Source organism: Nomascus leucogenys, unplaced genomic scaffold (genome assembly GCF_006542625.1).
Source record: "Nomascus leucogenys isolate Asia unplaced genomic scaffold, Asia_NLE_v1 000795F_89503_qpd_obj, whole genome shotgun sequence".
NCBI classification, from domain to species: domain Eukaryota; kingdom Metazoa; phylum Chordata; class Mammalia; order Primates; family Hylobatidae; genus Nomascus; species Nomascus leucogenys.
In genome coordinates, this window is record NW_022095912.1 from 59708 (window position 1) to 76681 (window position 16974).

General features: G+C 47.0%; 1 protein-coding gene across 1 annotated transcript in view; it reads left to right on the top strand.

Moving 5' to 3' along the window:
• Positions 1 to 1397: 1397 nt before the first annotated feature.
• The window catches only part of LOC100588677 (nodal modulator 3-like), a 28027-nt gene continuing 12450 nt past the window's right edge, over positions 1398 to 16974 (top strand). The window contains 6 exon segments of the mRNA XM_030808586.1: positions 1398 to 1667; positions 5791 to 5880; positions 8714 to 8759; positions 12001 to 12101; positions 14174 to 14280; positions 16497 to 16569. Coding sequence (XP_030664446.1) covers positions 1503 to 1667; positions 5791 to 5880; positions 8714 to 8759; positions 12001 to 12101; positions 14174 to 14280; positions 16497 to 16569 — 582 coding nt within the window. The 5' untranslated portion in view covers positions 1398 to 1502.

Genomic DNA, 16974 nt, shown 5'->3' on the forward strand with positions numbered 1-16974 from the left:
TGCCGGATTTGAACTTATTTTCAGGCAAATCATGTTTCATCTTGCAGAGCTAATTCAAAGTATACTGACCGCATGCACTTCTTGCTTAGGGGAAGAAAACTCATCCAAACTTGTTTTTAGGCATATGTTATTAGAGCTAGGATTAAAATGAATCTTACATACTTTCTTTTTTTTTTTTTTTTCGAGACGGAGTCTCGCTCTGTCACCCAGGCTGGAGTGCAATGGCGCGATCTCGGCTCACTGCAAGCTCTGCCTCCCGGGTTCACGCCATTCTCCTGCCTCAGCCTCCGAGTAGCTGGGATTACAGGCGCCCGCCACGGCGCTCGGCTAATTTTTTGCATTTTTAGTAGAGACGGGGTTTCACCGTGTTAGCCAGGAGGGTCTCGATCTCCTGACCTCGTGATCCACCCGCCTCGGCCTCCCAAAGTACATACTTTCTTTAATATGCTAACATTAACATGTTTCGCTTAAAAAAGTATCGATCATTTATCATGGAAAAATACACCAGCTTACACAAATTCCTAAAGCGTTTTTCGTGTGTGTGTGTGTGTGTGTGTGTGTGTGTGTGTGTAGAGATGGGGTTTCGCCATATTACCCAGGCTGGTCTCGAACTCCTGGGATGAAGCGATCCACCCACCTCAGCCTCCCACAGAGCTGGGATTACAGGCTTGAGCCACACACCCGGCCCTAAAGCTTTTGGTGAGATTATATATTTTACCTGCGAAATATATGGGTCAGAAAGGTTTGAGAAAGTTGTTAGATAATTCTGCCAACAAAATCTCCCGTCCTTTCCAGCTGTGATGGTGAATTCTAAAGTAGCATTCATCTTTGGAGCTTCTCCCTGTAGGCATGCACCTTGCGTTGCACCTCCCAGATGTTGCGCGGAGTCCTCCAGGCCTCTAGAGGGCAGAGATGGCCTTGTTTCCTTGCCGAGCATCGCCTTAGTTCTCTCTTCTGGGGCTGTGAGCGTGGGGTCGAAGCGCGCGTGCGCGGCGGCGGTTGGCGGCGGCGGCGGCGGCGGCTGTGGCGGTTGAGGGCGGTTGGGGGCGGTTGGCGGCGGCGGCGGGCGGCGGCGGGCGGCGGCGGCGGCGGGCGGCGGCGGCGGGCGGCGGCGGGCGGGCGGCGGCGGGCGGCGGCGGCGGCGGGCGGCGGCGGGCGGCGGGCGGCGGCGGGCGGCGGCGGGCGGCGGGCGGCGGGCGGCGGCGGCGGCGGGCGGCGGCGGGCGGCGGCGGCGGCGGGCGGCGGCGGGCGGCGGCGGCGGGCGGCGGCGGGCGGCGGGCGGCGGGCGGCGGCGGCGGGCGGCGGCGGGCGGCGGCGGCGGCGGGCGGCGGCGGGCGGCGGGCGGGCGGGCGGGCGGGCGGCGGGCGGCGGCGGGGCGGCGGGCGGGCGGCAGCGGGGCCTGGGCTGTCGGCCGGCCTGGGAGGAGGAAGGAGTCTGCAGCGTGCGGTGTGAGGGGCGGGACCCGGCTGCCTGCGGAGGGCCTAGCTGGGGGAGGCCGGGCCATGCTGGTGGGCCAGGGCGCGGGGCCGCGGGGGCCCGCGGTGGTCGCCGCCGCGGTGGTGCTGCTGCTGAGCGGCGTGATGCCGTCGCACGGCCCGGAGGACATCGTGGGGGGCTGCGGTGGCTTCGTCAAGTCGGACGTGGAGATCAACTACTCGCTCATCGAGGTGAGCGCCCGCCCCGCGGCCCCGGCGCCGAGTCGCCAGGCCAGTGGTTCAGCCTCTCTGGGCCGCGCTGGCCTCGTCTCTGACCCCGGGCGGTGTGGCGTCCTTGGAGCCCTTACCTCTTCGGAGGCTATGCTGTCCGCGAGCTCCCTGCAGTCCCTCCCCAGTGGCGCTGGAGGGGAGATTCTTATCATGGGGTCGTCTAAGGACTGAGGGGTGCCAGATCTCAGGTTCTTCAAAACCCGGACTCCATCCCCGGAACACAGACCCCAGATCCTCAAAACCCCGACCCCAAATTCCCTGGAGCCCAGACCCCATTTCTTTAAAACAGACCTGAGATCTCCTCGAATCAGACCCCCTGAAACTCAGATTGCCCCAAACCCATATTCCAGAACCTAGAGACCACATGTCTTATGCCCCAAGCTCCACAGCCCAGAACCCCCCAAAGTTCTAATCCACTGCTCCTCCAAACCCCGCGGCATGATTTTAAAGAGCATCAATTCCCATCCCATAGATTCTGACCTAGTAGATCAGTATTGGAAACCCTGGGGCTGGAAAGCTATTTTTATTTCTCCCGCTCCCCTCCACCCCTGAAAATGGAGAGTTGCCAGCTGCCCTGATTGCCTTAATGAGTAGTTACTGGAATTACCCTAGAGATTTGTGCTGAAGGAATTTTTTTTTTTTTTTTTTCAATTAAGTTGTAAAGTCCTGTTAAATGTTTTTCAGCCCGGTGGTATTATGACCCAGAAAGGTTCCCGTAAAGAGGAAAGGGATGGATGGAGGTAGGGGCAGAATGTCATTTGTCGGGGTAGATGGGAGGCGACCAGAGCAAAGCTTGGGCCTCATTTTTGGGAGGGGATTTATGGTGGGGTAGGACAAGGAAGAGGAAAAGAGCAGGTGCCTCCGAGGTAATTTAGGAGAAAACGAAGGAAGAGGCTGGGAAATGCCAAATAAGACCCCAAAGATCGTCTGAAAGCACCTTTGAGCTGTTCCAGGGCTGGCAGTGAAGGGTGAAGCACTGTGTTCTGCTGAGGATTGGGGGAGGGGTAGGGAGTCAGTTCCACACCCCACCAGCTCTGCGACCTGCCCTTGCTCTATGTCTCAGTTTTTGTACCTATAGGATGGTGTTGGGAGAGAAACAGTGGAACCCAGCAGATATATTTCTTTAACAAGCGGATCCGTGATCTTCTTCAAGGCCCCTTTGTTTGCTGCTTTTTCAGTCTGAAGAGGTCAGAGGTCAGGCATTGAATGAATCTACCCACTGGCAGCGGCAGGGCTCCTAGGATTTCCTGGGTACATGTTTCTGGGTGCCCATGCCACCTCCTAGGTCTGCGTTGGGCACAGGGCACGTTCAGGGTGGTATGGTTGTAGACGGCACAGGGCATTTCAGAAGCTGCCCGGTAAGGCCTCTTGCAACTTGTAGTTTCCAGGGATTCTGGAAGGAAGGAAAAGACAAGCACCCCCTCCACCCTCATCCTCATAGTGACCTTGAGAGCAGAGAGCAGGTTTTGTAACCCCTTATGAAGTGTGTTCCTTAAGCCCAAGGGCTGCCTGTCCAGATGGTCTGGGACACTCACTCTTTCATAACTCCAATTCTGAAATCAGACATTTCATACTGGCCATCTTGATGTAGATTACATTGCCATCCTGTGTCCTGATTGTACTTTATGAAAGACGTAGAAATAATCAAGATACTTCATGGTCCTGGTCGTTTCTTGATGGTGTTTTTTGTGTTCCTATGCAACTGCCTTCATTCTTCTTCAGCTTTCCCCTATCCTGGGTGTTTTTACATCATGTTCATTGAGTCAACAACTATTTATTGAGCCCCGGCACATACTGAAGCCTTGTGCCCAGTGTGGATATAGCAGTACAGTGAAAAGAACAGACAAAACTCCATACTCTTATGAGACTGACATTTTGTTCTCTAACAGGGACCTTACTGTAAAAAAAAAAAAAAATTATACTGGTTGGTAATACTGTAACAATCAGGAGGTTTCATAATAAGGAGTGGCTTCTTTATTTCTCTGGAAAACCAGCGGATCTTTGGGCTGCCACACTTGGCTTGGGTTGTGTAGTGATCCGAATCCCTTTGGATGAATGCCCCTTGATGTTGCCTCCCTAACCCTTCTAGGCTGGTGAATTTCCAGTCCCTGCCTTAAATGCATGCATCTGAATCTCTTTGTCACCTGTAGCAAATTCACTGAGTACCTACAGTAAGCAAGACACTGTCTCAGGCACTGGGGAATGAAGTTGTGGTCACTGCCCTCAGAGAACTTTACATACAGGCTTAACCTTATTTCACATGACTCCTTTCCCAAATGTTCAAATGTTCGTGTTATGAGTTAGTCACTTTGTACATCTTCTTAGCTGGTAAGATTAGACTGCTTCATTGCAGCTCGTGTCATGGTTTGTTTCGTGGTCATAGAGCATTAGCATTTTGGAGGTGAGGCTTTTAGATGCATCAGACCCAACTGCTTCCTTTTACAGACATGGAAACTGAGCCTCAGAGTGGTTGAGCTGTGCAGGTACATTTAGGAAATTTTCCTTGAGCCCAGTATGTTCCCTACGTATTACACTGTGTTGCCTTTTTCTTCAGAGAGAGATATTAAATAGTAATACAAACTGCTTTTTCCATTTTATTTATTTTATTTTATTTTGAGGCAGGGTCTCACGCTGTTGCTCAGGCTGGAGTACAGTGGCACCATCATAGCTCACCAAAGCCTCTGACTCCTGGCCTCAAGCAATCCTCCTGCCCCAGCCTCCTGAGTAGCTGAGACTACAGGCACATGCCATCATGCCTAGCTAATTCTTTTTCTAGTAGGAATGAGGTCTGGCTATGTTGTCCAGGCTGGTCTTGAACTCCTGGGCTCAAGTGATCTTCCTTCTTTGGCCTCCGAAAGTGCTGGGATTACAGGCATGAGCCACCATGCCTGGCCGCAAACTGATTTTTCTTTGAATCCATATTCTGTAGCAAGAGCTTAATATGCGTTGATGTGAATCTGTACAACCACATGACAAGGAGTGGCTCTCTGTCTACACCTGAAGAAACCGAACATGAGCTTGCCCAAGGCCACGCAACACGTGGAAGACTCAGATGGTATTTGGGCATCTTACTGGGTTAACACTTTGTGTCTGGTAATGCTCAGAATGTAAGAGTTTGAGAGAGTCCTTGAAGAGAGGACAGATATTAAGTGTCTTTTTTTTTTTATTATTATTTAGGTTTTAGGGTACATGTGCACAATGTGCAGGTTTGTTACATATGTATCCATGTGCCATGTTGTTTTGCTGCACCCATTAACTCGTCATTCTGAGAATGAAAGTAATGAGAAAATTAAGTTTCTAGATGAATGTTGCTCCACGTATTTGAAATTATTCAGAGTTAGTAAGAAGGTTTCTGGCCCTCATTCCACACCTTTAGTTGAGAAATAGAGGTGGGCCCCAGGAATTTGCATTTTATTTTACTTTATCTTATTTTTTTATTATTATTTTTGAGATGGAGTCTTACTCTGTCTCCCAGGCTGGAGTGCTGTGGCATGGTCTTGGCTCACTGCAACCTCCGCCTCCCCGGTTCAAACAATTTTCTTGCCTCAGCCTCCCAAGTAGCTGGGACTACCGGTGCCTGCCACCATGCCTGGGTAACTTTTTTTGTATTTTTAGTAGAGACAGCCTTTTACCTTGTTGGCCAGGCTAGTCTCAAATCCCTGACCTCAAGTGATTGGCCCACCTCAGCCTCCTGCAGTGCTGGGATTACAGGCATGAGCCACCATGCCCAGCCAGGAATTTGCATGTTAATAAGCACCTTACTAATGGCAAAGTTTGCAAATGTGTTTGAGACCCAGAAACTTAACAGGAGCAACCTAGAGACAGCCACTAAAATAAACAGAAAAGCATTGAAAAACAAGGCATTGTAATAGGCTGTAGGTGGTTTCTAATCTGAAAAACATTGAGTCACATGATTTGAGGAGAGTTTGTTGATTTCCCTCTGTCCCCAGTAATGCCCCGTGTTGAAAGCTGGCATACAGTAGGTCCTCAGTGAATGCATACTGACTGAGTGCATTCAGGTGTAACATGTAGTTAATTCCCAAAGGCAATGTTATGATTTCTGCTTTGCTTCCTTCCTTTCCAGATAAAGCTGTACACCAAGCATGGGACTTTGAAATACCAGACAGACTGTGCCCCTAATAATGGTTACTTTATGATCCCTTTGTATGATAAGGTAAGAGGGGACTGCTTGTCACTTCTGATGGGAAGTCACTAGTGTGCCTCACCAGGCTGCACTAACCATGCCCTTTCCTACACTAGCAAATGCTCATCTGTTTTGTAAATTATTAGTGCTATATGGTAATCCTAGCCACATTCGGAGGAGACGACTTACAAACTGCCTTGACGAATACAGTGGCTCTCTGTGTCTTTAGGGCCATTTGGCAATGTCTAGAGACGTTTTTGTTGTGACATCCATGGCTGTGCGCTACAGTTACCCAGCGAGTAGTGGCCAGGCGTGGAGCTAAATGTGCTACAGTGCTGCCCACGACAGCCTAGATGTCAGTAGTGCCAGGGGTGAGAAACTCTGATTTCATGGAACCCGTTACTTGCAAGCAGCTTAAAGTGTTGTTAAAACAATTGTACAAGTAATACGTGAATTCATGAGCTTTGTGAAAAAAAGTCAAGGTCTTTAGAAGTATGTGAAATAAATTTGTACCCTTTTCCCTCCAATTTTACCTCCCTCTGTAGTGATAACGTCTGATACTCTGATAAAGGTTTTTTTTTTTTTTTCTTCTTTTGAGATGGAGTCTCACTCTGTCGCCCAGGCTGGAGTGCAGTGGTAGGATCTTGGCTCACTCCACCCTCCACCTCCCAGGTTCAAGCCATTTTCCTTCCTCAGCCTCCCGAGTAGCTGGGATTACAGGCACCCGCCACCACACCCAGCTAATGTTTTGTAGTTTTAGTAGTGACGGGGTTTTGCCATGTTGGCCAGGCTGGTCTCGAACTCCTGACCTCAGGTGAACCACCTGCCTCAGCCTCCCAAAGTGCTGGGATTACGGGTGTGAGCCACTGTTTCTGGCCCTCTTATAAAATTTTCATGTGCATCCTAACAGATTGCTTTCTATTTATAGTTATTCAGATATCCACGGATACACATGCATATGCATATATGCAAATACACACAAGCACACATGCACATAGATGCGTATCCACAAACACCTCTATCTATACAATCCCATCCTCTCACATACAAACCTTTTATTTGGAAATACAGATTCATAGGAAGTTGCAAAAATAGTCAATATACATAGTTTTGATTTTGATATATTTTTTAATACAAATGGAATCAAACAATAGGATTTATTCTGCAGTTTCATTTTCTGCCCTGTGTTAATGCTTTCAGTACCAGAGGGACATTTGGTTTTTTCCTCTTGTATGCTTTCAACATTAGCATAGATAGATCTACTGCCTTTTTTTTTTTTTTTTTTTGAGACAGAGTCTCAGCCAGGCTGGAGTGCAGTGGTGCGATCTCGGCTCACTGCAACCTCTGCCTCCTGGGTTCCAGTGATTCTTCTGCCTCAGCCTCCCAAGTAGCTGGGATTACAGGCACCCACCACCACGCCCAGCTAATTTTTTTTGTATTTTTAGTAGAGATGGGGTTTCACCATGTTGCCCAGGCTGATTTTGAACTCCAGACCTCAGGTGATCTGCCCACTTCAGTCTCCCAGAGTGCTGGGATTACAGGCATGAGCCACCATGCTCGGCCTACTGCCTTCTTTTTAATCGCTGCGTGGTGTGTCAGAGTCAAACCCAAACTAATTTAACTATTTGGACATATAGACTTTCCTCAATTTTAAAATAATGGTAATTTTAAAATAACACACTAGGAAATATTCTTGAACTTAACTCTTCATCCAGAATGCATAGGAGTGATTTCTAGAGATGGACTAGCTGGGTCTGTCCTGAAATCTATTTAATTAATTTTTAAGTAGTATCAGTATCAGTCTCAAGAAACCAGGAGGCCGGATGTAGTAGCTCATGCCTGTAATCCTAGCACTTTGGGAGGTTGAGGCAGGTGGATCGCCTGAGCTCAGGAGTGCGAGACCACCCTGGGCAACATGGTGCAACCTCATCTCTACTAAAATACAAAAAAATTAGCTGGGTGTCATGTGCATGCCTGTAGTTCCAGCTACTCGGGAGGCTGAGTCAGGAGAATTGCTTGAACCTAGGAGACGGAGGTTGCAGTGAGCCGAGATTGCACCACTTCCCTCCAGCCTGGGCAACAGAGTGAGACTCCATCTCCAAAAAAAAAAAAAGAAAAAAGAAAGAAACCAGGGTTGATAAGTAAAATCCAGTTTTATTTATTGAATTAATGAGGTAGTGTATTGTTTAGAGACAGGATCTCCCTCTGCTGCCCATGCTGGAGTGCGGTGGCATGATTATGGTTCACTGCAGCATTGACCTGGGCTCAGGTGATCCTCCTGCCTCTGCCTCCTGAGTCGCTAAGACTATAGGCACCTGCCACCACACCCAGCTAATTTTTTAAGAACATTTTTTGTACAGATGGGGTCTTGCTATGTTGCTTAGGCTGGTCTTGAACTCCTGGCCTCGAGTGACCCTCCCGCCTTGGCCTCCCACTATGTTGGGATTATAGGTGTGAGGTACTATGCCTGGCCAAATCTAGTTGTAAGAGGTGACTATAGTTCCTGTAGATACATGCTAACTTGTGCAACTGCAGGCATGTGAAGGCTTAATGGGAGACTCAATTAATAGAATTATAGTATGTTTAGTATTAAAAGACATTGAGTGGCCGATCCTAGTGTCTTTAGAACTCACGAATGGGCTTCAGCACTGTCTTCTGATTGTTTAGATGAAAACTTCTGGTGTTCAGCTTCAGCTTGTAGCATCTGAAGAGAATCACAGTGTTCAGTACCATTTAGAAGAACAAGGCTTACTCTTAGAATTTCATTTCCGGTGTAAAAATTTTAGATTAAATGATAACACTAAATTAAGCCAGAGTCACAATTCTCATTTCTTGAAATTACATTTTCTTTTTTTCCTTTTAGGGGGATTTCATTCTGAAGATTGAGCCTCCCCTAGGGTGGAGTTTTGGTAAGTTAACTGAATCACTAGACATTCTTTGTAAAAGATTAGATGATATGCCAAATACTAATTTAGGCTAGCAGAATGCATAAACTATTAAAATATTAAGGATCATTTCCAGTATGGAAGAGGGTTTGTATTCCTCCCCTCCCTGCCCCCATCACTCTGGTTTAGTTCCGATTTACCTTAATCTACCTTAAGACTTCTGTTACCTTTGAAAAATAGACATCTTTTCTTCTACCTTTCTGTAAACTCTTCCCTTGCAGTTTCACTCATTACGTGGCCGTAGAATAGTATAGAAATCAAGAGTGGGGACTTGGTTCCTGTCCCAGGATGGCTTCTTTTTTAGCACCCTCAGTTTTTTAATTTTTTGTGGAATTAATTGAAACATTTAAACATTGTGAGATTTGTCATAAAAATCCAGATTTATGTCCCACGAGATGAGAAGACTGTCACCCTGAAGCCTTACCAGCTTAATAACCTTGGGCAAGTTACTTCCCCTGTGTCAGACTGGCTCCTCACTGTCGAGCCAGGGTAGTTATAGTCCCTGCCCCACTGGGTACTTGGAGGATTAATAAACCAGTACTGAGTGTTCAGAGTGGCTGGCACGTAATTAGCAAGTACTCAGTATTCAGAAACAGCCCTTCTGCACACATCCCAACAAAAGCTCCAAACTTTCCTCATATAACTGCCTTCAAGCATAGCTGGAGAGTTGGGGATGGGGTTGAGATCAGAAGAGAGGGTCTGTTTTGATGTAGTTTACATTTTTGAAGAGGAGAGACTCTTGATGTTTCAGTAGAGCAGGTGTGGGTGACCCCAGTCCATGGCTTGGGGAGAGGAGTACAGATCACCGTTGTTGATATCAGGCTTGCTTGTGCATTAGACAAGGAAGAATTTAGCGCCTGCCATCACCAAGGCTAAAATGAAGCTCAGGCAGCTGACAGCTAATTTGGCTCTGTGAGAGCAGCTCTTTTATCAGTTTGTAGTCGGGGGTAGGGCTGGGGGTGCCTGGCTGGTATGTTCCAGAAAGCTGTAGAGGAATGCAGCCCTGCTCATGGCCAAAGCAGATGTCCAGATTGGTGGCTTGGAGGAGTGTTGTGTTTGCCACCCCCACCCTACCCCCAACTGGTGCTGTTGATAAGCTTTTTAATGGAATTATACTTTCAGAAAAGTGCCTTGGGTGAATTTTCACTAAGTGAAGACACCCATGTACCCACCATCCAGATGATGAGATAGCACTTCCCCAGCACCCCAGAAGTCCCCATCCTGGGTGCTCATTAGCCATCCCGCCCCACCCTCCAGGTGACCACCACCCTGACCTTCTACAAATCAGAGATCTGTTTGGTCTGTTTTGAATTTTATACAAATGCAATGCAGGGTACTTTTTAATATCTGGTTTCTTTCACTCAACATTATAAGCTTTATCTGTATCATTTGTAGCTTTAGTTCATTCTCTTTGCTGTTCAGAATTCTGATGCATAAATATAAAATTATATTTTATAAATATTTATATTTTATCTTATTTATTTTTTTCTTTTTTTTGAGACTGAATCTCGCTCTGTTGCCCAGGCTAGAATGCGATCTCGGCTCACTGCAACTTCTGCCCAGGTTCAAGCAATTCTTGTGCCTCAGCCTCCTGAGTAGATGGGATTACAGGTGCGCACCACCACACCCGGCTGATATTTGTATTTTTAGTAGAGATGGGGTTTCATCATGTTGACCCAGGCTGGTCTCAAACTCCTGACCTCAAGTGATCTGCCCGCTTTGGCCTCCCAAAGTGTTGAGATTACAGGCATGCGCCTGGCCTATATTCATATTTTATATTTGTATTTTATATCAGTGATCTCCTCTGTTTATGGCCATTTGGGTTGCTTCCGACTTTTGGCCACTAAGAGTAGCGCTCCCGTGAACATTCTTGTATGTATATTTTGATACACGTGTGTCTGCATTTCTGCTGAGTATATCACAGGCGTAAAGTTGCTGAGCCATAGAGTTGATACGTGCTCAGCTTTAGGTGTTTGCACACATCAAAAGTGGATGCACCAGTTTGTGTTCTCCCAGCAGTGTACAAGGGTTTCCATTGCTCCACATCCTAACCTACACTTGGTATAGTCAGTTTTTTTAATTTTAGCCCTTCTGGTGGGGGTGTGGTATTACCTCACGGTGGCCTTGATTTACATTCCTCTGATGGCCAATGAGGTTGCACACTTTTTCATATGTTTATGTTTATTTGCCATGGGCTAGGTATTTTTGTAAGATTCCCATTCAAGTCTTTTGCCCATTTTTTATTGGAGTCTGTGTGTGTGTGTGTGCACGTATGCGTGCAAGCATGTGTGTAATTCATCTTACCTGAAAATCTCATCTCATGGTTTTCCATTTTTTTCTCTACTCGTTACCCCACATTCTTCCTAACCTTTCAAAAACTCAACCTTAACCCGTACTATGATGAACTCTTCAGTTAAGAAAAAATGGAGTTAATTGTTGATATTGAAAAATCAAGAGATGGTATATAAAATCAGATTTCCAGTTTTTCGGAGAAGTTGGAAGCTCTGGCAAAGCATGGCAATGGTTGGCAGGCTTGAGTGGCGGTTATCTCCTTTCAATTTGCCACAGTCCCCCCAAGGATGCTCCGCTCGCTTCGAACCCATGAGGCCCCTGTGGCCCTGGAGTTTGTGGTCCTGGTTTAACATGGCTGAGCTCATGTAACTTGGTCAGCGAACAGATCCGGAGCCAGACTTTTAGGGTTGAATTGGGGCTGTGTCACTCAGAAGCTCTGTGATCTTGGGAGCTCCTTTAACCTTTCTGTGCCTCAATTTACCCCTCAGTAAATTGCAGCTATTACTGCCTGTCTCTTAAGATAATTGTGAGGATTAAAGGCACTCAGCTCAGTGCCTGGTCAGTGATGAGCATTCAGGAAGTAAAATTATTTGGTGCTCACTGAATTTTCAGTGGAACTCTAAGATATAACTTGGCTGAAAGGCTGTTGTAAAATTATTTTATACTCTAAACACGAGTTCCCTCTGGCGCAGGAAACCAGGAGGCTAGGGGGATAGGGGTGAGAGGGAGACTTTTTCCAGAATACCTTTTTGTACCTTTGGATTTGGAAACACATGAGTGTATTAAGTGTTCAAAAGTAAATCTAAAACTTAACAATAAAAATACGTTCTACTTAGACAGGTTCACTGTACCCCAAAGCTAAGCTTGCCTCTGTGTCTTGTGCCCTCGTTTCCTCCCCTGCTTCGTTCCTCAGAGCCGACGACCGTGGAGCTCCATGTGGACGGAGTCAGTGACATCTGCACAAAGGGCGGGGACATCAACTTTGTCTTCACTGGGTTCTCTGTGAACGGCAAGGTTTGTCTTTGGAACTTGATTATTTTTCCTGTTCACTCTATAATGTATACTAAATCCTTTTTTAAAAAAATGCAGGATATTTTAACCTGGGGACTTTGATCCCACAGGGGACCCATGGATAAGGGGCAAGAGAGCCTGTGAACTCTGTACTTCATCCTGTGTAGAACGCAGCAGGTGTATTTAGGAGTGAGATTGAGGTTGCTGGTCATCCTCTCTGCTCCCAGAGCATAGGCTGTTGGTGTTTTTATTTTTTAATTTTTTAATTTTTTATTTTGAGACAAGGTCTTGCTCTGTTGCCCAGGCTGGAGTGCAGTGGTGCAATCTTTACTCACCGCAGCCTCCACCTCCCGGGTTCAAGTGATTCTCCTGCCTCACCCTCCCGCTGCCTCACCCTCCCGAGTAGCTAGGATTACAAGTGTGTGCCATCATGCCTGGCTAATTTTTGTATTTTCAGTAGAGACGGGCTTTCACTGTGTTGGCCAGGCTGGTCTCAAACTCCTGACCTCAGGTGATCCGCCCGCCTCCACCTCCCAAAGTGCTGGGATTACAGGTGTACGCTGTGCACCCAGCCGCTGTTAGTGTTTATCCCAGGGATGGCCTTTCACAGGGATGCCGAGTTGGAAGGACACACTCCCTAAGCCTTTCGTCATCTTGCTGTCCCTGTGGGTGAACTGAAGTCAGCTTCTTCCAGAGAGAGCGTGCATCTGCTTCTGCCACTCACCTGGGAGGATTCCTATCATTTAAATTCTGAGATTTTTTTGGACCACCGTGGTGGTATGAATTCAGAGTGCTAAGGGGTGTGTGCCCCAGCTCCCGCGATTCAGATTCTCATGGGAGAGTCGTTTTTCCTCCGCCCACCCTGTGCCTGAGGTTGAGATGTGCTTCCCTTCCTTCCTGTCCTTTTCTTCATGATGGGCTTCTTTCTCCTCTACCTTTGCGGGGAGGGGGAGGCCCTTCCGTCTCAGCTGTATGTGTGGGCTTCTTGTTAGAGATGGGGATCTTGGGTAGTTTTTTCTTTCTCAATGGTTTGCAGAATAATGGTGGATCCTTTTTTTTTGAGACAGAGTCTCGCTCTGTGGCCTAAGCTGGAGTGCAGTAGTGCAGTCTCTCTCACCGCAGCCTCCACCTCCTGGGTTCGAGCAATTCTCCTGCCTCAGCCTCTCCAGTAGCTAGGATTACAGGCATGTGCCACCAGACCCAGCTAATTTTTGTATTTTTATTTTTATGTATACTTACTTAATTTTTTTTTTAAGATGGAGTCTCCCTGTCGCCCAGGCTGGAGTGCAGTGGCGTGATCGCAGCTTACTGCAACCTCCGCCTCCTGGGTTCAAGTGATTCTCCTGCCCCAGCCTCATGAGTAGCTGGGATTACAAGCATGTGCCATGACGCCCACCTAATTTTTTTTTTTTTTTTTTTGAGACGGAGTCTCGCTCTGTCGCCCAGGCTGGAGTGCAGTGGCGCCATCTCAGCTCACTGCAAGCTCTGCCTCCCGGGTTCACGCCATTCTCCTGCCTCAGCCTCTCCGAGTAGCTGGGACTACAGGCGCCCGCCACCACGCCCGGCTAATTTTTTGTATTTTTGGTAGAGACAGGGTTTCACCGTGGTCTCGATCTCCTGACCTCGTGATCCGCCCGCCTCGGCCTCCCAAAGTGCTGGGATTACAAGCGTGAGCCACCGCGCCCAGCCCTAATTTTTGTATTTTTAGTTGAGACAGGGTTTCACCATGTTGGCCAGTCTGGTCTCAAACTCCTGACCTCAAGTGATCTGCCCACCTCAGCCTCCCAAAGTGCTGGGATTACAGGTGTGAGCCACCACACCCGCCCAGACCAATAATGGTGAATCTCTAACTGATGATGTCTTAGATTTATTGAAATAGAGTCTTATTTTGCTGTTACTGTTCCCTCTCCTGCCTCATCCCTAGGAAACACATCCATGATTTATATCATCTTTTCAATGGGATTCTTGACCCAAAGAAGGTTCCTGGCTCCACCTGGGGGTTGTAAGCAGGGCTGCCAGTGCTTTGAGAGGAGGGTGCTTTGCTGGGTGGGCCCTAACCTTCTTCTCCATGGCAGGTCCTCAGCAAAGGGCAGCCCCTGGGTCCTGCGGGAGTTCAAGTGTCTCTGAGAAACACTGGGACCGAAGCAAAGATCCAGTCCACAGTTACACAGCCCGGCGGAAAGTGAGTAGCGTCCTGTCTCCCAGTGTTGCCTTAGAGCCAGGCTGTGACAGGGGTCATGGAGCTGAGTTTGGGAGTTTGGATTCAGGGAGTTCTGGGTTCAGATCCTGATTCAGCCTCTTAACTTTGGGTGAGTTCATGCCCCTCAGAGTGCTGAGTTCCCCACATGTGAAATGGAATCCATTTGACCCATGTTGCCTAGCATTGATGGGGTGATTAAATATGAGTTTATACTGGCCAGGCACATTGGCTTGCGCCTATAATCCCAGCACTTTGGGAGGCCAGGATGGGAGGATCACTTGAGTTCAGGAGTTCGAGACCAGCCTGGACAACATGGGGAGACTCAATCTCCACAAATAATTTAAAAAATTATATCAAGCAGAGTCCCATGGGGGAAAAAAATTAGCTGGGTGTGGTGGCATGCTCCTGTGGTCCCAGCTACTCAGGAGGCTGTGGCAGGAGGATTCCTTGAGCCTGGAAGGTTGAGGCTGCAGTGAGCCGTGATCATGTGCCACTGGGCTCCAGCCTCAGCAACAGAGCAAGACCCTGTCTCAAACAAACAAAAAAAGAGTTAATACCCATAAAGCACCTGCTTCAAGGCCTGGGGCTTAGTGGGTCTTCATTTAGCAGCTCAGCCTGGCTCTGGAGTCTGCCAGCCTGGGCTTGAATCCCAGCTCCCCCATTTGCTGGCTGGTTGACCTAGGGCAAGTTCCTTAACCCCTCTGTGCCTCAGTTTCCTCTTTTGTAAATTAAGATAATTGTGAAACCTATCTTCTAAGGTTACTGGAAAGATGAAATTAATATTATTACTTCAAGCTGCCTGGCATATTAGCTCAAATAGATTAGCTCAGTTATGATTAGAAAAAAATCATTATCATTATTATATCAAAACTGTTTTGTAGTTGGAACTGATGCCTAGCTGACCTTACTGAGTCAGATTTAAAGCATTTATTTAATGGATGTATATAGTTGAGTTGTAAATGTTAACAGATATGCCAAGATTAACACCAGAATAGTTCAAACTGATAATTCTGAAAGCGTTCAAATCATTACTAACTCTGTTAATATACAAACTGGCTAAATTGCAAAATAGAAGTTTATAATGAGTTTGTCAGTAAGTTATTCAATTTTAAAGTTATTATTGTTGAAACTAGTTTTCATTTTTGAAATAACATTTACTTCTGCTTTACTGGTGCCTCTCCAGCCCTGGTGTGTAGCAGGAATATGGAGCTGTAATTTTTTTTCTGGGCTAGTAGTTTGGTGTTGACCTTACTAGAAAAAAGCAGTGTCTTGAGCCTTCTGAATACCTTTCATCTGCACTAACTGCAACAATGAAACATGTAGCACTGGGCTATTATGAAAGTGAAACAGAAGCTCAATCTTACCGATACTTTGTAGTAATGTGATTTCCAAGCCCTATCCAGTTATTACAGGCAAGATTTGATATAATAAAATACCACAGAAGAAGAAATCAAATGCGTTTTCTAGTTCATTTCACTGGACTTAGTCTTCTAATTTGTCAGTTGCCTTACAAATTTGAAGGGATAAACATGTTAGTATACCGGCAGCAGCATTTCCAGCTTTAGCTCGGCTCACTCTGGTGTTAGTCTGTCTATGGCTAGTAATTTTCATGAGCTGCTGGTTTCTTATCTCAGTTTCTTTGTGCAAAAACCCAGAATGGCTTATCTGTGTTTCTCTAAAGGCTTTTTTCTGGGATTCAATGCTTGTCATAGTTTACCCCGCCCTGTGTCGTTGGCATCATCTTGGGTCAGCGTCTCCCTCAGCCTGTGCATCTGTTCTGTTCTTTTCACCCCACTTCTCCCTTCCCACGTGTTCCCTTGGACACTCTGTCCCCTTCTCCTTGTCAGTTCACGCCTGTCACCTCTGTCAAACCCAGTCAAATGTTCTGTGACTGATCCCTGCTGTGCTACAAGGAATGGTTTTATGCCAGAAATTCTTGAGATTAAGGGAGACATAAGCACTCCTCCTTCCTATCAGCACATGGAGCACATCTCTTGGCATACAGTAAGTGCTCAATAAGCGCTCTTTTATGCAGATTTGTACAGTGAAGGATTGAATTTCATTCGTGCTCATTTAACAAGCTAATGAAAGTTTGCGATAATTCCAACATTGCTTTCTTGTGCTGCCAACGTTAGTCATACAATTAGAAATACTTGGGTTGTTTGGAGAAAGTTAAATGGTTATTTTTTATTTCTTAGGTTTGCATTTTTTAAAGTTCTGCCTGGAGATTATGAAATCCTCGCAACTCATCCGACCTGGGCATTGAAAGAGGTGAGTGTGACAGCTACGTCTATAGCCATGCCAGTAATATGCTGGTCTTGGGACAAATGTAGGGCTTTTCAATTTAGGATATGAAGAGAATTTATGGTTTCTCCAGGACTAGATGAAGAAGCAATGGTGCTGTTGTTTAGTTTGGTGGTTATTTATAAGGTGTAACTCCTCACTGTAGCAGATGTTGCTTGTGTTAGTTTCAGTTTTAGGTGACAGTGTTGTCTTCCTGCTGTGAAATAGATCTGTTTTTTTAACTACAGCTATTTTAAACTAGACGGAGTCTCGCTCTGTTGCCAAGACTGGAGTGCAGTGGCGTGATCTTGGCTCATTTGCAACCTCGGCCTCCTGTGTCCAAGCGAGTCTCCTGCTTCAGTCTCCTGAGCAGCTGAATTACAGGGATGCGCC